Here is a 19,900-nt window from a genome sequence, read left to right as displayed (position 1 = left end):
AAGTTAAGTCGGGTAGGAATTTAGTAATAGAATAATGGATGTTGTATGGCTCATACAATTGACAAGAAGGTTAGAGAATTATACTTGGGCAGGGTCAGTGGAACCCATGGCCCAGCCAGGATTTCTGTAACCATACATGAGCAACATGCTTCTGATAGTGAAGGTTGGACAGACCTCAGCAGGTGGCATGCCACCATTGCCATCGGACCTTTGTAGCCATGCTCTCGAATCCTTAGATCTACATCTGCTGCTAACAACCTCTGAAGGAACCAGAAAAATGACTCCGCAGTTAAGAGTGCTTTCTGCTTTTGCAGACGACTCAGCTTGGTTCCCAGCACCCATGTGGCAGTCTGGAATTCTAGTTCCAGGGGATCTGATGCCCTCTTGTGACATCCTTGGGCTCTTGCACACATGTGATGGACACAGAAGTACATACACAAGCTGTCATGCCTGCATCTTTGCCCAGTACTTAAGATTTAAAATGACAGGCTTATGTCATTTCCTCTCTTCTAGTTTTTGGGGAACATAGAATATCTTCTCTTTACTGTTTGCACTTGCATCTCATGTGTTTTGAGTCCTCCTCCTTCCCCCGATGCTGTAATCAGAAGCAAATTTAGATATAGATAGCCAAAGTTGACTTCCATCATCCACTACAATGCATATTCCCTAATAGTTTTCATATTTATTTCCTGTTGGATTTATTCAGCAAATTTTTTGAGCCTTAATGATATGCCAAACCATGTTATGCATTCAGAAAAAAACTGTGGGGGCTAGTGACGTGGCACAGCAGATGAAGGTGCTCGCCACAAAGCCTGACAGCATGAGTAGCATCTCTGGTACCCACATGGTGAGAAGAGAAAACTCTCTCCCCAAAGTGCCTTTTGTGCCTCTGTATGTGCCATGGCACCCATACCCGCAAAATAAATTAATGTAATACAACTTTTAAAGTAGCTGTAGTGGCATTTATGATTGACAGCCAGAGGAAGTGATGGATAAGAAAATAGTATGTAGTCCATGTACGCTCAAGTGCATAGCGTGTATAGTCCGCCGGCACTGTGAATGGAAGCAGTGATACACCAGCAGAGCACTGGTGCTGGACTCACAATCTCCTCTTCCAAGTTACCTATATCACCTCTTCCTAAAGCACGATGCAGCACACATAGCCCTATGGAAGCGTGACTCCTGAGGTAATCCACTGTTTATACTGAGTCACAAGGGTTTTGCTCTCCTGGAAAGTGTGTCCATTTGTTTTGGAGAAAACATTTCTCTTCCTGTGACTAAATCTGTTGGTGTGTTGGGGGGGAGTGGTACTCTTAAGTCAGGGTCCAGCTCAGTTTCCTGTCCTGACTTCCTCTACAGTCTCCTCTGGTAACATGGTTTCCTGTACTTTGTCTTCCACTACAGTCTCCCCTAGTTTTAGTTCCCTGAAAATTTCTCTCTGATTTTCCTGCCTCGTGTTAATTAGGCATACACCACTCTACTCAACTTAGACATCAGCGAGGAAGAAGAACCAGGTTGTCTCTGAGTGACGCATGAAGGGCCGGGATGCTGAGCTGAGGGTCCCTTAGGTAGCAGAGCTAACCTGGTGACTCGGTAGCTTTCTTCACATCTGTTTGGTTGTGATCGATCATCTTACCAATGAAACTTAACTATGGGCAACCCAGAGATTTACTGAGTCTGTTTTCCTACCCCAGAATAAAATGTTTAGGGCACTGAAGGGAACCATACATCAGTGTTGTGAGCGTGTCTTGTAAGAGTTCAGTAATTGCCTACAGGTGCCCAGTTACCCTTTTCACTGCTCGCCTGCTGGGTAGGGCCTCCTTGTTATGGTGCTTATGGTGAATAACTGGCTAGCACGAAACTGAGCCATCAGACATAGACGGCGTGTTTATTTACTTTGTGAAACAACCAAAAAAGAAAAGCCTCTGTTCTCAGAGTCTTGGCCCTTGAGCATCCTGGTGTTTGCTGGTCAATAGGCCCGTTCTTTTAGAGCCTTCCTCTGTGCCTCGTCTCCCAGTGGCTCGTGGAGCAGTGGTATACTGTTTCACAGTAAATCGAGTGTGTGCTGCAGGTGGCTGGAGAGATGTCCTCTCCTGGCTGGTCATGTTTCAGTTACTGGATTCTTCTGCCTCACTAGGAGAACTTCTAGGAATTGACTCTAGATCCTAGCCCCGGGGTTCAGGGGAAAGTTTAATTTATTTACTGAATATTTGCTGTAAACCAAGTGGCACTGGGCCAGAACTGGAGGGTGCATGGGCAAACAACAGTGTGTGGAGAGACTTGCTTTTGGGCCAAGCTGGCACTAGCTTTCCTTGCTAGGTCCTGACCTCTAGAGACTGAGTTTCCCAGGCCTTTCCTCCTTTGATTCTTCTTTTCTGCACTCGTCCATTTCATACATTAGCCAGTCCTGTGTCTCGGAATGGCACGTGTGTTGCAGTACCTGCCACATTGGCCTGTCCCTCAGTTACAGACTAGTGAATCCAGTTATCTGCCTGATTTATCACTCAGATGAAGCAGAGCGGGTCAGATTTTGATGTGTTCCCTCCTCCCCTGCATCCGCCCCTCTGCCCACTCCTCACTCCTCTGTTCCTGCCCTAAACTCTTGCAAGAGCTGTGGAGTCACCCATGATTTTGTTCTCCTTGGCCTTTATCTAGACCAGTGGTTCTCAGCCTTCCTAATGCTTCAGCCCTTTAACACAGTTCCTCATGTTGTGGTGAGCCCCAGCCATACAAATGTTCTCAGTGCTACTTCATAACAGCCATTTTGCTGCTATTATGAACGTAATGTAAATATTTTTGGAGATAGAGCTTTGCCAAAAGGGTTGCAACCCAGATTGAAAACCACTGATCTAGACCACCTGGGTTCTTGTGTTTTTTAAGTTAGACTTTCACGAACTAGCCTTAGATGGCTTGTAATTTCTGTCTGCCATGTTCTTGCATCTAAACTTTCACTGGTCTCGCCTGTACTGTTACATTACAGCAGCCTAGTAACCAGTCCGTGAACCCACCAGTTGACAGAAACTCAAGTGTGTGTATATTTCAAACAACAGAAGCAGCAACCTGCTTTCTGGCTACCAGTGCATCTAGTAACCCTCTTGCCTCAGGCTCCGGCACATGTGTTCTCCCCTCCGCCCCTCTCAGTTTGGACTACACTAAGCAGGTTACCTGTGCGGCTTCTCCTCTTCCTTTCACCTTATTTGAGAGTCTGTCTTTGCACGCCCTAGCTAAAACAGCACACCTTTGCCTCTTGTGATTCCCTTCACTTACGTTGATTTTCTCACCAACACCTGATTTACATCATGCTGTTTGTTGGTTTGTTTGTTAGTCCCTCCATCCCTCCCACAGCTGTACTGTCAGGAGCACAGGTCCTGTCCAGTGCCTTTCTCCCCGGACCTGGAACACTGCTGTAATTAGTAGCATCGCTACACTCGGAGCAGGTGAGGAGGATTAGGTCAGGGAAAAGACCATCCTTCCCTAGAAAATGTTTGCATTAACCTAATGAAGGTGAGCAGAAGATTCTGGATGGTGTTCTCACATAACTAGTGAAAGGTAGAACGGGGACAGTGCTGGCCCTGGTGGGGTAGGGGGAGCCAGGATGGGTGGCTCAGGACTTAGCTGTTTGTTACTGTGAGTAGGAAGTTGTATGGGTCGGTTCAAAAGGTGGGCTTGGGTTCTGGTTTCTGGGAGGGGCAGAGAGACCCAGAGACTGAATTAGTGATGGAGACTGTAGTAAAAGAGGCCGTGTGCTGGGCACCGCAGGTCTTTTTAGAGATGCCCACGTTTGGCTGAATTATAGAATTCCGTCCCTGGAAAACACATTGCACGGCTCTACTTGTTTTCAGATATTTATAGTGGTGACTCCTCCAGGGGATATAAACATCGTTCAGGGAGGCTCCTGCACATGTGTATTATTTTTATTTTGCCCTTTATCAGATGTCTGTCACATTGCTTCTGCTTACCATTTTCCCTTTATCTTGTGTTTGCTTCCTCTCTCCATCTCCTCTGAGAGATGGGAATTAAATTGCTGCTTTAGTCCTGAACTAATATGTAGCCCACTGTTTAATTTTAGAGAGAGAGAAAAAGGACAAAAGGCAGCAGCTTCCTTTTGAATGTCAGCATGCCATGTATCTTTGGGGGTGCAATGAAGTCTTATTTTGAGCACAGTAGGGGGAAGTAAGTGATTTGGGGTGCCTTTTTTTAGACTTTAAAATTTCATACTTCATCTATGAGTTGTAAGCGCTAACAGTTAACTGTTAGCTGCTGCACAGAGCACTGCTGCCATCAGAGCCTGCAGCAGAGCCAGAGGGGGGCTTTCTTAAGCTAGTCTTTGCTTTGCCGCCCTTCCAAAGCTGCCGGCCCCCAAGCTGTGTCCCGGGAAGGCTTCTTTACCGTGTCAAGGATTAGGCGGCCAGTTCCTCGAGTGCTTACTTAGTTGTCACCAGTGCTATGCTTTGTGAAGTATGGAGGGTGTTTTCCTGCTCGAGACCCATGGCTTCTCTTAGCCGAGCTGATTGTATCTGCCTGTGATTGTGAGACAGGGCAGCGGGCTGTATTTGGACACCATCCTGATGAAGGCCCGTTTTGTCTCCCAGGCTGGAGGAATCCTAGCACACTGTGTCCGTTACCTCATATTCCTTCCACACAGAGGGCCTGCTGTTGTGAAGAACATTCCTCCCCTGGACGCGGGTCTCCTGGGGTTCTCTGCTTTGCCAAGCTCCATCATCCTCTGTCAAGTGGGTGACACAGCACTGCTTACCTTGGGCTGGGAGTCTGAGGAGAGACAAAGGGGCTTTCTCCTCCCCGCTCCTCGGAGACCCTCTGAAATGTTAGCTTTCCCTGGAGCTTGCAGGCTTTGTCATTCCAATTACCCAGGACTTGGTTTTGACTTCTTGCCTCTTTCCCAGCCTGGCAAGAGGTAGCTGCCTTCCTATCTTGATAGCAGTTAGAGATGAGCATTCTAATATACCTGCAAAGGAGAGGGAGAATGAGCCTCCCAAGTTCCCTGGTCTTGTAGACATTGGCTTTGCTCTATGAACTTCAGCTTTGGCCAGAACATGTAGCCAGTTATCTTTTTCATGGTTTTTTTTTTTAATGAAAAATACTAGGAGTAATAAAACACCAAATTTCTACCATTCAGAACTGATGAGCTTAATATTTCTCATTATCTTTGGTTTATTTTTAATTAAGAAGAAATAATATTGCAGAAAAGAAAATGGGGTTCTTTTTGCCTCTCCTCTCATCCTATTCCAGGAAGCAACCAGAGCAAGATTTTTTTAAAGGTTTTATTTGTGTGTGTGTGTGTGTGTGTGTGTGTGTGTGTGTGTGTGTGTGTGTGTGTATGTGTGCGTGTGTGTGCATGTGTGTGTGTGTGGGGGGGTGTATGCGCACATGAGTGCAGGTGCCCACAGAAACCAGAAGAGTTTGTCAAGTCCCCCTGTTCTGGGTGGTTGTGAACTGTCTGATGGAGGCACTGGAACTGAACTCAAGTCCTCTGCAAAATTAGTAGTAAGTGCTCCTAACTGTTGAGTCATATCTCCAGCCCCTCGTGCCAATAACTTGATGTGTATCTTTGATATCTCTTTTTAAAACCACCACCAAAATATAAAGTAGGGTTTATATTTCTGTGGAAATAAAGTATCTTCCTTTGGTCTGTAGCATTTCCACCTGGTCTTTTCAGTTGTATTTTGTTGGAAACAGGATCCCCACTCCCCTCCAACTTTCTCCACTTTATCTCCCTCCCAACTTCATTTATTCTATTATTTGTGTTTTTTTACCATTAAGTCCAGTTGGTGCTGGCAGTATGCATAGGTGTGGGGCCATCCACTGAACTGGTACTCCCCTCTCCAGTGGCTATGTGCTGCCAGTAGCTCCTCAGCTAGCGGTGACATTTCTTGAGTTCCTCTCCCACCTTGATGCAGTTTGACCAGCTTGAAGCCTGTGCTGGTCTTGTGTGTGCAGAGGTAAACCCCTCCCTCACCAGTGGTTTTCAAATTATTTTAGTTATTGTAGAGCTGTTTGTGTTCCATGGAGTCTTTAGAGCTGTAAGTTTCACCCTGCTGAAACTACAGAGCACAGTGAGTTTGTTGATATATGTGGGGAGAATTAGCATCCTGCCTCTGCTGACTGCCCTCTCTCTGCAGAATGCAGACTGTTCTGTGTCCTTCACAGGTGCTTTCTGTTTCTCTCACAAATGTCTTACACATTGTTAAGTTCCTTTCTAGGTACTTTCTTAATTTTGTTGCTCTTTCAAATGAGATTCCCTTTTCCATTTTAGGAAGGCCAGTGAAGGCTTTGCATGCTAGTCATCTGTCTTTCCTAACGGCATATGGAGTAGTTCATATTTACTTCTTTGGGGAGTTCCCTGCACACAGTTATCTCCTCAAATAATTTCTGTGCTGCTCATTTCTTTTTCTGGTGTGATATTTAAAATGACAGGCTGGGATGTGGATCAAATGGTAGAACACTTGTGCCACATGCATGATGGAGGCTCTGACTTCAATCCTTAAAACCACCCAGACGGAAAGGCAGTGTAGGAAGCCATCCAGTGATCTCCTTCCTGGTTTGAGGAGAATATATTCAGCCTTCAGTGTGAAGCATTCTGACATGAAACTGGACTTTTACTGAGTTGAGATAGTTTTATTATTGACTTTCTAGGGTGTTTCTTTGGTAATTGAATAGCACCAGGTTTTATAGAATGGTCTTTTTGCATTTGATTATCGTTTTCTTCCTTTAGTCTGGATTTAACAGTGTGTTTCCTCTGCTGAACCATTTTTGCATTCCAGTGTTCAGCTAGTTATAGACTAAGAAATATCCTTTATAAGCAGGTAGGATTTAATTTTATGCTATCTGGAATGTTCCCATTTATTTTAAAATGTAAAATTGGCCTATAATAATTTTCTGCTCTTCTGGGTTTTTAAGTGTTATACTAGCTTTGTAAAATGAGTTGGGCTGGTAATTTCTTATTTTTCTAGTAAGTATTTCATTTAGCTTTAAGATTCCATACTCACAGCAGTATTCTTATGATCTGTGGGCTCTGTGTCTCAGTTTCTACACTGCTCTGTTTTCATTTTGAGGACAATACTTCCACATGAAGTCTGCTGGAAACTTACAGCAAAAAGCGCATCTTTCTATTCACATGCTTAGCAGCCATGAAGCACGTAGTTCCCAGGCAACCGCTGGCAGCGGTTTCCTAATAAAAGCCACTGCAGTTGTGCTGAATTTCTGTACGGAGATGGTCACAAAGCGGTTGACTCGGTGCTGCTGTAGCTGTCCGCATGAGCTAGCGAGAGCCGTGCCGTGCGGAGGACGACAGCGTCCGTCGCCTTTCACATTCCCAGTCGTGGAGTTCGCTTCTGCTTTTCCCCTTTAATAGGTGGATCCTATTAAACGGCTACCTTATATCTGGATCCATTTTAGATTTTAAGAAATTTAGGATGTGTCTATATATGAGTATATGTATGTGTGTGTGATGTGTGCACATGTACAGGCCCAAGGACACTTTCTACCCTATTCCTCTTGAAATAGACTCCAGCTTAGCCTGGAGTTGGTGACCAGCTAGCCCCAACAATTCCTGGGCCCCGCCGTCCACAGTACTGAGGTTAGGCAGTATTTTACATGGGTTCTGCTCTCTGAACAATTCCTGGGCCCCGCTGTCCACACTACTGAGGTGAGGCAGTATTTTACCTGGGTCTGCTCTCTGTTCAGACTGCCATGATTGCCTTCTAAGCACTCTTAGCCACTGAGGCATTTTTGTAGCCCTACATTTTCTTTTTTAAAATCCGATTTATTGCAGTATAACTGACACGGAGTGCATTTTCACCCTTTTTAGTTTATAGTTCTGAATTTTGACAGTCCCATTATATAACCTCCAGCAGAACCAGAATCTAAAATTCCCATCATCTAAACATATTCCCTCCTCAGCCTTTCCCCCTGACTCCTGCCCTCTGTCAGCTCAGCTTGTTTTCTGGGCCTGTTGTTTTGGCTTCTCTAGAATGGTGTACCCGTGGAATCTGTGCAGTTTGCAGCCCCTTTTTTATTGAAGCATTTGTTAGGATTAGTTGTAGTTTCACGGGAGGTCATAGCTCCTTAAGAAGGGGTTTTATGCCATGACTAATGTCCATACAGATTCCTTAGAAGAACTGGAAGAGTAGACCTCAGCCGCTTCCGTAGGCTCACCTCTAGAATAATGCCACAAAAGTGCCTCCAAGGGTACTGTTACCTCTGTAGTGACCTGATGGAGGGGGCACCTATCTCAAGCTCTGTCCTTGGTGCTTAGCTAGTCACCTTAGTTTGACCTCCGGATCAGCAGGATGCCTCAAGGCTGGTGACTCCAGGAAGGAACCTTGCTTGAACTTCAGTTTGGTAATGAAGAAGCTGCTATCCAGACTGTCCCCATGCTGTGTGTGCTAGATTCATTCAGGGCTGACTGATAGTGATGGAAGCTAAATCTCATCTGCAAGGGAATGTGGGAAATGTAGTTTTTATTTTTTTTTAAACTCTGCAGTCTAAGAAGGCCAACCAGGAAGAGATTCAACAAATATAGACATGTATTGAAAGAAAATGTGTGTTAAGACAATTAATAAGAGTGACTTGAATTCCTAATGCACACGGGCAGGGAAGCAATACATAGATTAATACAACATTTAGGGGAAAGAAGAATTAAAACATGTTAATTGACTGGATGAAAGCACTGGAGGAAAGAGACAACAGGAAGAAGCTAGATTGGCTTTTCAGTGTTTGGCTAGAGTAATTGGATAGTTTTCAATGCTGTTTCCTAAGACATGAAAGATTGGAAGAGAGCTAATTGGGGGTAGTAGTCGGTTATTTCTGTACATGGTTGATCTTGAGAAATGTGTAGGACAGTACAGTGTCCCAGCATAGAGATCAAGTGATTTCTAAATACACTTCCTTATTTGCAGCAGTGAGGCTGGTTGCTCTATGTGGGTATAGCTTAGCTTATAGTAATGTTTATACTTGAAATCATTCATTTGTCTTCAGTGTCAAGTGAGTCTAGAAACACAAAAGTTACCATTGTTAAGTTTTAGTTTCATATTTAAGCAGGCTCAGGTTTTATTATTAATTCTCTAATCCTGCTATTGACCTTTTTCACTAGAAGAATTCATGGCAACTCTATTCCCTCTGTCCTTTCTCCTAGCTAAAATCATTGGTGAACAAAATTGGGCTAGGGACAGTGGCCTTGGCTATTCCTTTTTAACCTGCTTGTCTGGTTGGGAGTGGTGGCACCCATCGATTCTCTCCCTCCCACCCCGCACCCTGCATCTGTTCACCATCCTCCTTGAACTCTTGGATTTTGTACTTCCACTCTTACTGCTTCCTAGACAGCAGTGCCTGTGTGTCCTTTCCTCTTGCTTCTGGGTGTGCTTGCTCTCAGATTGCATTCTGCCTCTGCCTTTTAACTTACTTCTTGTTTCTTCCCTCTCCTCCTTTTCCTGTGATACATGCTTCTGTTTCTGTGGCTGGTGTAGTTTTTGCATGGAAGTAGACACTTCTCAGGTTGCTGAAACCTGCCGTGTGTTAGCTTTCCTTGACCCCTTTGTTGTAGCCTCTTCTGTCCCTTGTAGGCAGAGTTTGAGGGTGTTGCTCTTGTTTCTACTTTTATGTAGTCTGGAGGGGAAACATGTCTTTAAGTTGGGTCAGCTCGTTTGACCATATGGCCTCAACTGCCAGTTTTCAGCTTCTGATACATATCACAGTGTCTCTGCTTGTATGAAGGCATGTGACAGGAAGACACGGGGAAGGTTTCAGTGTGGAGCCTTCTGCAATCTCAAGTCCTGGTGGTTGTGGTCATAGTGTGTGTGTGTGTGTGTGTGTGTGTGTGTGTGTGTGTGTGTGTGTCTCCCCTCCTGTGTTGTGATGGCTTTGCCTTTGCTAACATCCTGACAGTGGACAGACAGGCAGGCTTCCGATCTCTGGGCCTTTCTCCATCTTGGTTCCTCTGTACCATGGCTGACTCCTTCATCCCTGGCTCTGTGTTTTTACTGAGGAAGACTTTCTCTCTTTACCTTCTGTCCCTAGCCCAATTTTGTTCAGTAATGATTTTAGCTAGGAGAAAGGACAGAGGGAATAGAGTTGCCATGAATTCTTCTAGTGAAAAAGGTCAATAGCAGGATTAGACTGTGGTTTCCACAGTCTGAAGATCTGACTTGATCTTCTGTCTCCCACACTACCAAGCTCTGGGCTCCATCGGAAAGGTTTTGGCCATGGGGTTATGCCCCATTCTTGTGTTGCTGCTGATGGTGTGTGGTTTTGGGTTTTGTTTTCTTTGTTTTAATCTGGGCTCATGCACTCGAGACAGTTCTACATACAGGCTGTCATGTCACACCAGCACCTTCTCTACTTCCCTCCCAAGGACACTTCCATTGTAGGTTCTAAGGTGTGTGTGTTACTATTGTTAGCTCCAAAGATATAATGCCACTTTTTTGTATATGAACTTAGAATGTACAGGGCCTTACTCACTGGTTTTATTTATGGCCGTCCTTCAGGTAGGAAGGGCAGGACGCAGCATCCTACACTTGCTAATGAGGAAGCAGATGCACAGGGCTCGGCGAGCTGCAAAGTCATCGTGTTAATCACAATACAGACTTGAAAGTCAGGGCCTGTGCTATTTCTGCTCCGCCCTGCCTCTCCCTCCATCTCTCAGCACAATGTCTTACTGTGTCATTAGTGTTCTACTAACCTTATTATGACACTGATCGTGCCAAGGAGAAGCCAGAAGTAGAGTGGGAGAGCTGAAGCATCATGCTACGTGACTGTCAAGTTCTGATCCTTGATTAACCTCAGCAAGTCTTAGTTCCAGCCAGACTCATGGTGGCTCTTTCCCCCTCTCTGGTATGTAGGAGACCGCCCAACTTCCTCCATCAACTCAGACTTCATTCCCTCAAGGCTGGCAGTGGCTACAAGAATTTCTGTGTCGGAACTTACTATTGGGGACCCTGTTCTCACCGCTGGAACTCACTCTTCTCTTAGTGTGCTTTGCTTTTTTATCTCTGCCCCGATGACAGAACTTCTTTATTTATGATCTTCTTTTTCCAAGAATGAGTCCTTGATCCTTTCATAACTCTTGTATTTAGCTGGGTCCAGGCTGGAACATTCAAGCAAGACTTCGTTGAAAGAGTTGGATAATAGCTGAAATACATGGTATTGTTGTTCTATAGATTATGGCTTCTTGGTACTTGGAGAAACTGCTCCCCTACCATCCCCGTGTATTACCAAGAAACATGTGCTTAGTTAGGCATTTTCACTTCTCAGTGATAACACCCAAGAAAAGCACAATCTGGGGAGGGATAGGACTCTTCCCTGTTGCCTGTGCAGCACCTGCTTCTCTAGGTTGTTTTCTTTCTCTAACTTTTTTCCATCCCCAATTGCTTGAGAGAGGGTATCATAGAGCCAAGGCTGACCTTGACCTTGACCCTTGCTATGTAGCTGAGGATGACCTTGAACTTCTAATCCTTCTACCCCTACCTCCTGAGTGCTAGGTGACAGGTGTGCAGTCACTCTGCTAACTGAAAGACATCCTCAGCCCCTCTAAGCCTGTTTGTAAATAGCAGAGGTACGGGGCTCACCTTCAAGAGAAATGCTTCTCTCCACAAGCATGTGGTTTTCCTTTGGCCTCAGCACAGTGCAGAAGCCACAGCCGTCATTCAGTAGCTAGCTCTGCATGTAGGAAGACCAGGACAGTCACAGGAGAAGATGAGAAAAGATGGTGCGAGCAGCAGTGTAGTTTGCTTGTGTATTGTGAGTGAGTTGTTGAAGGTGACACTGTTCTTTTTATACCCTAGGTATCATGAACTCATTACAAAATACGGGAGATTGGAGCCTTTGGCAGAAGTGGACCTAAGGCCCCAGAGCAGCGCAAAGGTAGAAGTCCATTTTAATGACCAAGTAGAAGAAATGAGCATTCGTCTGGACCAAACAGTAGCAGAACTGAAGAAACAACTCAAGACTCTAGTCCAGTTGCCCACCAGCAGCATGCTTCTGTACTACTTTGACCACGAGGCACCGTTTGGGCCCGAAGAGATGAAGTACAGCTCCCGAGCTCTGCACTCTTTCGGCATTAGGGATGGAGATAAAATTTTTGTGGAATCAAAAACAAAATAACCTCTACCAGCCTTGTAAAAACTCACATAAGGACTTCCTGCAGGGTGTTTGTTTCCAGTGTGTTTTTCTTTAGGAAGAAGGACATTTCCGTTCGTTTTGGTTTTTGTTTGGCTTTTGAAGGGGGTTTTGTATATTTTCTTCCCCTAGAATGGGATTGTTTTTGGCATTTTCTACCACAGATTTCTTCAGCTCAGTCAGCAGACCTTGCTGCATCTCCAGTCTTTATGCGTTCTCTCTCTCTCTCTCTCTCTCTCTCTCTCTCTCTCTCTCTGTCTCTATCTCTCTATCTTTCCCTCTCTCTTTCTTGAAAGATGACAGAGAAATCACCGACTTCTTACTGTGTTGCTGGGGTTTGTGTTGCTCTGGGCTCTTTCCTGCTAGGCTGGAAGACAGAATGGTTCCTCAGAGGGGTGGTGCACAGTGTTCAAATCCAGAGATGGGATCTTCCGTGAAGGGCCAGCACCTTCCACCCCCGTCTCCAGTCATTCTTCCCTCCTCTTCTTTTCCTCTCGGGCTCCAGTTTTTCACTCTGACTTGCGCACACTCACCTGTTTACTCTGTCTGTAATTTCCTTAGTGGGTTTTTTTCCCCTCAAATTTTGTCTTCCTCCCCCCCATTTCCCATTTTAAATGCTTTTGAGTATTTTAAGCGTTTTTCAGCCTGAATCTGATCTCAGGAACTCCGTTAGGCTTTTAAAGAGAAGTAGGTGGAGAGTTAAGCCAAGGAAACATGCCGTTGTCCTGGAAGCTTGGGCAGAGGGCTTTAACCTCTCTCTGCCACCCCTCTGAACGCCCGTTGTGCATTGATCAGCCATCATTCCGATACGTCTTTTCTTTCTGCTTAGTGGTTGTTATTTCCTGGCAGCTTTGTCTCATAAGCTACTGGAAATAAAGGACGAGCCTGGACAGTTCTGGGTATATACTCTGTAGCAGAGAGTCAGCCGATGGGCGGCCAGGCCTGTGTGAAGGAGGAGGTGGAGGGATTGGAGAGAGTGGGCCTGCTGGCTCTCCTGCCCTTGTCGCCCATCCGGAAGTCCTTGTCCTTGCAGTGTCATTAAAAGTGAGAGACTTTAATCGAAGGGAACTGGTTCCCACCTTTTTCTTGGGACTTTGTGATGTCATAATTAACAGTTGTTTTGTTTTGTATTTTATTTTATGTCCCCTGTGGATGGCTTTTGCCTAATCGATGAGTGGAGTTTGAGTGTCACAACTGCCCGGCTTTCTTTTGCCAAAGTATTTAACACCAATTCCTTGCATACTCTGGAACCTTTTTCTTTGGCCTTCCATTTGTTATTAGTTAGATTTAAGTCCTTTCTTTAGTATAGAGATTTTTTTTCTAGTCCACTGGGTACTGGTGGGAGGCAGCAGAGGATTTCAAAGAATGCACCTGTTGCCTAGCTGGTTTTGTGTTTGTTTGATGTTTGATTTTGGTCTTTATTTCTCCCCATTGGCTTTTCACCTTTGTTACAGGGTTCCACCTCTCCTACAAACTTAGTTTCTTGTAAACTCCTTAGGGGACTCTGATGACTTCTTCACGGGTGGGGAGTTGTGTTTTCAAGTTTCCTCCGCCATGGGGCAGGCGTTTGTTCTCTTGATGCACTTCAGGTTTGGTACGCCTAAAGCTATTGATTCAGGCCTATGAACGCAGGCCGGCTTCACCGCAGCGCTAAAGGTGAAAACCAAAGGGTTTAGAAAGATGAGTGCGGCCAGCTTCCCTGCTGCAGACTTTATCTCAGAATCCTAAAGATGAGCAGCAGGGATCCTGCCAGTCTAGACAAGGACAGTTATTTTGCAATCGCATTTTCTTGACAGATTTTTTTTTTTTTTTTGGAAATAAGAAAAGTGTGGCGACTGTCACGAAGAGGAAGACTGGGTGCTTTGTGTGTGCGCGTGAGTGCGGAGGGGTTTGCGGGAGAAACTGTAATGCAGACTTTGCTTTCGTCAGCCTGGGAAACAGATGCACTCTTATTTTTGAACTTTGGAGCCACTTCCGTCCCACGGCAGAAGGCAGAGTGAGCACTTACACTTTGGTCATAAGTGGAATGGTCACAATAAGATATTTTATATATGACAAAGTTTTACGAAACGCTTTTTTACTCTTTGAGACCCGTTTCTTCTGTTATTACAGAACAGTGTTTATCTTCTGCAGGCCCTAATACTTTATTACAGTTGCATGTAAAGGGAACTTCTCATCCAATAACTGATGTAGGTATTCTAGGGCATTGTATTTGGTGATTTGAATAATTGCCAGATCATTTTCAATGAAGAAAATCTCAGATATAGTCCTTGGGCTTTTAGATTTACAGAAGTAAATGAGAAAAGCTGCTTGAGCATGCGTATTTACAGACTTATTTGGGTGGCTCAGAAAGAGGCTGCTTTTGAAGTAAAATCGGTGCTGTGTAGACATTTGTAATTATTTAGAATTTATAATAAGCTGTTATAAAATTATTTTTATAACAGATGCAGAGGAGGAAAGAAAAGACCGTGGACCTTTGAGTCTGCACGTCACGCACCATGCTTGTCTGTAGTTGTCTGTATTTTAATATTGACTTCATCAGATTGAGTGGGAGCACATTGTTGACAGTTAAGAGGCAAACCGCTGTCCTCACCGGTATTACAGAGATGTGCCTTCAGGCATAGCAGAGAGAACATGCCTTCCTAAAGTAGAAATTCTTCTCTGTTGTGGAAAAGGAAAGGAATAACACAAAAAAGAAAGCCAAACCCAGATCAGGAGTCTTGGCTGCTAAAGCTGTGGTCCAAATCGATTGAGTTTGGTGGTTGAGATCTCCTAGATTAGATGTCTTTACAAGATGCTGCCTACTTCTGCAGCCTGTAGCCATAGATGCATAAGAAAGCAGCAGAGGTGATCAGCAGTGCTGTTCACCGTGGGAGCCATTCCACCAATAGCTTTTCCTAACACAGTGTGACTCTCTGCACTTGCAGCTTAGGCCCAAGGGCAGGTAGAACATGACTCCAGAATGCTTGATAGTTCTTATGCACCGTCATTTCTGTTTATGAATTTGACTTTTCCCTTTATTCCATGTAAGACCGAAATGCAAACAAGCTGCTTTCAAGAATGCCCAGAAGCTCTGTGTCCCCAAATGTTATTGTGAACTCTACTGTTTTTCATAGGTGCTTCCTTAAAATGTATGTTTATTGTAGTGACAGAGAGGGACTGGACTCTCGGGCCCTTTACAGTTGTCTCCTGCAGTTAATGGAAATATAAATATATATATATATATTTTATTTTAGAATATAATTTAAACATGAAGGTCTATTCTTTGCACTTTTTATTAATATATATAGAAAGATAATCTTTAAAAAATTAAAAATACAAGTCCATTTGCTCCTTGTGTTCTGGATGTTTCTTTTGGAGGGTCGGGACAAAGACGTGTGGTTGTTTTTATACAGATGGATATCGGCTCTGGAATGCCTTCTTGGGAGGAGCAGCCTAAGATAGCAGGAGCCTGGACATCCTGCCAAGTGTAATAGGAATTTTGCTGAGGCTGAAAAAAAACTCAATTAAAATTTTTGGGAAAAAAAAGCTTTTACTTTCTTGTTAACAAATTTCAGGTTTCCAACACATTTTCTACACTGTTTTGCTTTCCTTTTTGTTTTTAGCCTTTGGGGACAAAGCTTTGTAACTAATCAGCACCTTCTTTATTGAGGAAGATTGAGATTTTCATTTTGGTGAAGTACAAATTTGCCATTTTTTCTCAAAAACATTGCCTATAGATTTGGGGCATTTTACCTTTATCTGTTTATCTATGATTTTGTGGTAAGTTGAACATTAACATTCTTTGGAGAATTAAGGACCAGAGAGTGTGCTCCTGTAATTAAAAGGTAGTGTCCATGAAGTCCTCTCAGTGCTTCAGAAGGGTGTGGGTGTCCTCTGTTTAATTGAGGTGAGGTCTGCTTCCTGTTCAAAGAGTGGATCCCCTCAACTTTTGGGCTAACGTCTGTCTAGTTACTTACTGTCTTAGGGGTTTTAATTCTGTGAAGAGACACCATGACCACAGCTCTTATAAAGGAAAACATTTCCTTGGGATGGCTTGCTTACAGTTTCAGAGGTTCAGTCTGTTATCATCATGATGGGGAGCATGGTGGCAGGTAGGCAGATGTGGTGCTGAAGCTGAGAGTCCTTACATCTTGATAAGAAGGCAACAGAAAGTCGACTGAGAAACTGGTTGGTATCCAGGGCATAGGAAACCTTAAAGCCCACCCCCACAGTGACACACTTCCTCCAACAAAGCCACACCCATTTCAGTAAAGCCACACCTCCTAATAGTGCCTGTCCCTATGAGAGAATGGCAGCCAATTAGATTCAAACTACCACAGTTATCATTTATTTTTAGGTGCTCCGAATACTTAGAAGGTAGATTCGCATTTAGGCATCCAACTGATCTGAAACTACGGCTGCTTCCTCCAGGTACCCCTAAGGTCACATGTTGTTTTCCAGCCCCTCTGGAACAGAAACTGCCATTGGTCTTCCTGTTGACTTATTGAGGCAGGCACTATAGTGCCTGTTTTTCCCCCAGAGAATGAAATGGATGCACAGAGAAGTTATTTAACTTGTCCAAAGCAGCACAGTGGGCAAATGGCACTTGACTCCAGCGAATTGGCAACTGTGTGTCGTGCCTGAGGCTGAAGCCCTCCTTCCAACCCACACCTTCATTGTTAATCCTTGAGTCGCTCAGAACAAAGTCACTGGTGTGGCTGACAGTGCTCAGTCCAGCTTCATAGACCCCGGTGTCAACTCCAGAACTGTCACTTTGTGGTTGGTGGCTAGCTACTGAGATTCCTACTTCCCTGAAAGGCCATATTGGGTGCTTATGATTGGTGCTGTCGATAAACAAAATGAACCTGTAGTATGATGTAAGGGGACTGCTAATTTGGTTTTTCACTTAGGTCATTCTTGGTTTCAGTATGGAGCCAAAGGTGAGGGGACACTCCGTTGCAATTGAGATTAATGTCAATCAGCATTTATCAAGGAAGGGGAAAATATGTTTATAGCCTGGTGGAGCCCTTTTGTGGCTGCCACTGCTATTGTTCCTCCCTTGCATTCAAGAAGGAGCTGTGTGAAGCATATTAATAGTGCCTGCAAAATAGAGATGGGTTATCTATTCTGGCCTGCAGGAGCTGAGTCTGCCAGGCCAATTCCAGTGCAGTTTGAGTTTGTGGAGTCCTTCACAGCCACCCCTTTTGGTCACTTCAAGACATACCATCAGTGTGTTAAGAAAGAACAGCCATGGGAGGGTCAGACATGAAGGAATTAAAGAGAGAAAATGTCATGGACACATTTGAAGGCAGGTGTCTCCTTTACTCAGGAAATACAGCAGGGGTGATATGAACTGTCTCGGTTATATTAAAATGCTGTTTTTTCTAAGTTTCATATTTTACATTACAAAGAGACAACATTAAGATGTTTAAACATGCCTTTAATCCCAACACTTAGGAAGCAGAGGCAGGAGGATCTTTGTGAGTTCGAGGCCAGCCTGGTCTACAAGAGCTAGTTCCAGGACAGAGAAACCCTGTCTTGAAAAACCAAAAAAAAAAAAAAAAAAAAAAAAAAAAAAAAAAAAAAAAGAAAAAGAAAAAAAAAGGATGTTTACATTTAATTTCCAATAGGTGACTTCTACAAGGTTCAGGACTCCAGCAATGTAAGGGAGACACTGAGAGGCCCCACTGTAATATCTCTACTGCATCTTTTGTTCATTTCTTGTGTCTCCCAGAGTTTACACAAATAATAGCAAATCCAAATATACATTCTAGCTGCTTTGCTCTTACACAGCCAAGGGTGCACATTGTGTGCTGTCAGCAGCCTTGCTTTCTTTGTCCATGGAGATGTCTCTGGGAGAGGACGTAGGAAATCACCTTAGCCTCTTTATACACTGGAAGTAATCATTGTATGAACTGATGTATCTGATGGGTACCTTCTCTCTCTCTCTCTCCCCTCTCCCCTCTCTCTCTCTCGCTTTCAGTTTTTTGCCAGAAGCAGCACAAGTTCTTTTGTGTGTTTGAAAGTGTCTAGAGACTACATTCCCATGTCTGAGGCCTCTGGATCAGAAGGCCAGAGAGTTTGCAAATGATATTATCAAATCATTCTCCAGTGGGATAATATAAAATATAAAGGCTCAGGCAAGGTGGTTTGTACCTTTAATCCCAGCACTTGAGAGCCAGAGGCAGGTCAGTCTCTGTGAGTTCAAGGCCAGCCTGGTCTACATAGTGAGTTCTAAGCCAACCAGAACTACACAGTGAGATCCTGTCTCAACAAAACAAAAGCAAAATAACACAAAGTTTCAATGGTTTATTATTTGGCACAGCCCTGCAGAGTCTAAAACTTTACTGTGGTTGAGCTTAGTACCGTGGGTTTTGGGCAAAGAGTTCACCTTCCCAGCCAAGCTTTGCAGCCCAGGCACTTGGATTCAACACATGACCGATGCCATATGGTATCAGGCCCAAGCGAAGAAGGGTTCTTTCTAGTTTAGTGTTTTCAGAGATTTCAGTCCAATCAGCTCTATTGGTTCTGGGCTCTTGGTGATATAGAACCTCACAGTGCAGGGTGAACATGGCAGAGAAGCGGCAGGAAGGGGCGGGGTCAGGATAGACCCGTGGGAAGCACACCGCCCACGCCCACATCAACCACATCACACTTCTTCTTCAGCCAAGCCCCACCCACCACGGTCTCCACGGACTCTCAACTGTCTATCAGATTCTGAGTCTATCAGTGGGTTAGACGATGACATCAGAGCCCTTCAGACCCAGTTTCTGGAAACGCTCCCAGGGACATGCCTGTTGGGCCTTACTAAAGTCAATGTTTCTCCACCACATCAAGTTGACATATAATCGTCACAGTGAGCCCACATGCCCTGTCCTAAGAACCATTGTTCTCTGCAGCCTGGCCTGGGAGGATTCATCTCTGCCACAGAAGGCATAAGTGTTACTTGTGTTGAACAATGTGTGAGCACTTTTTCGCCTGAGTGCCCCTGGAAGTCGGGTCGCTTGCCCTGAAATCCTGTGTTTATTGTCTGTAATAAGCTTTAGTCAGAGCTGACTCTTGCCTACCATTGAAGTGCCTTGCAGAGAATCCATGCTGTTCTTTAGGGGGATGGAGAATATAGTGAGCCTGTGCCCTCCAATCTCAATGTGCCTGCATGGATATTAGAACAAAGCCACTTCTGAGGTTTTAGTTGCATGAATCTACTTAGAACTTCCTGTTTTAGCTGCTTAGCTGTAGCTAGGAAGGCAGCCCCATGGTATAGGACTTGCCTAGTGTGTGTGAGGCCCTGGCTACTTCTCAATATCACAAATTAATAATGAATTCTTTGCTTAGACACACTTAAGTTGGTTTCAGAAAATGGCTAAAATTTCAAATATGAACATCTTTTGTTATGGAGCCTTGAGGGAGTATTCTGACTCATAAATAAACATTAATAAGCATCACTCTGTGATTTTCAAAGATCCAACATCATATTTTTCATGTGAATATTGGCCCAGAATATACAGCACAAATGTGGCTAGAACAGAAAGAAATAGAACTTAGGGGAATAATAAATTTTGGAAATATTATTGGGTTTTAAAACTTTGTTTTTAAGGATGGAAAACTGAGCCTGCAAGATGGCTCAGCGGGTAGAGGCACTTGCTGTGCAAGTCTGGCGACCTACATACAAAACCTGGATACAAAGGTGAAAGGAGAGATCTGGCTTCCGAGAGTGGTCCTGTGACCTCTGTGCTCACATCATGCCCCTTCCACATAGCAATAAAGAAAATAAAATTACCTGGAT

At 44.3% G+C, this 19,900-nt stretch overlaps 1 protein-coding gene across 1 annotated transcript in view; it reads left to right on the top strand.

Moving 5' to 3' along the window:
* Tbcel (tubulin folding cofactor E like) overlaps positions 1-15,469 on the top strand; it is a 43,810-nt gene extending 28,341 nt beyond the window's left edge. The window contains exon 8 of the mRNA XM_038321451.1: positions 11,799-15,469. Coding sequence (XP_038177379.1) covers positions 11,799-12,117 — 319 coding nt within the window. The 3' untranslated portion in view covers positions 12,118-15,469. The remainder of the gene's footprint in view (positions 1-11,798) is intronic.
* Positions 15,470-19,900: the final 4,431 nt, after the last annotated feature.

This window comes from Arvicola amphibius, chromosome 3 (assembly GCF_903992535.2).
Source record: "Arvicola amphibius chromosome 3, mArvAmp1.2, whole genome shotgun sequence".
NCBI lineage: Eukaryota > Metazoa > Chordata > Mammalia > Rodentia > Cricetidae > Arvicola > Arvicola amphibius.
The sequence above is the reverse complement of the archived record's forward strand: the minus strand, read 5'-3'. Positions and strand labels throughout refer to the sequence as shown.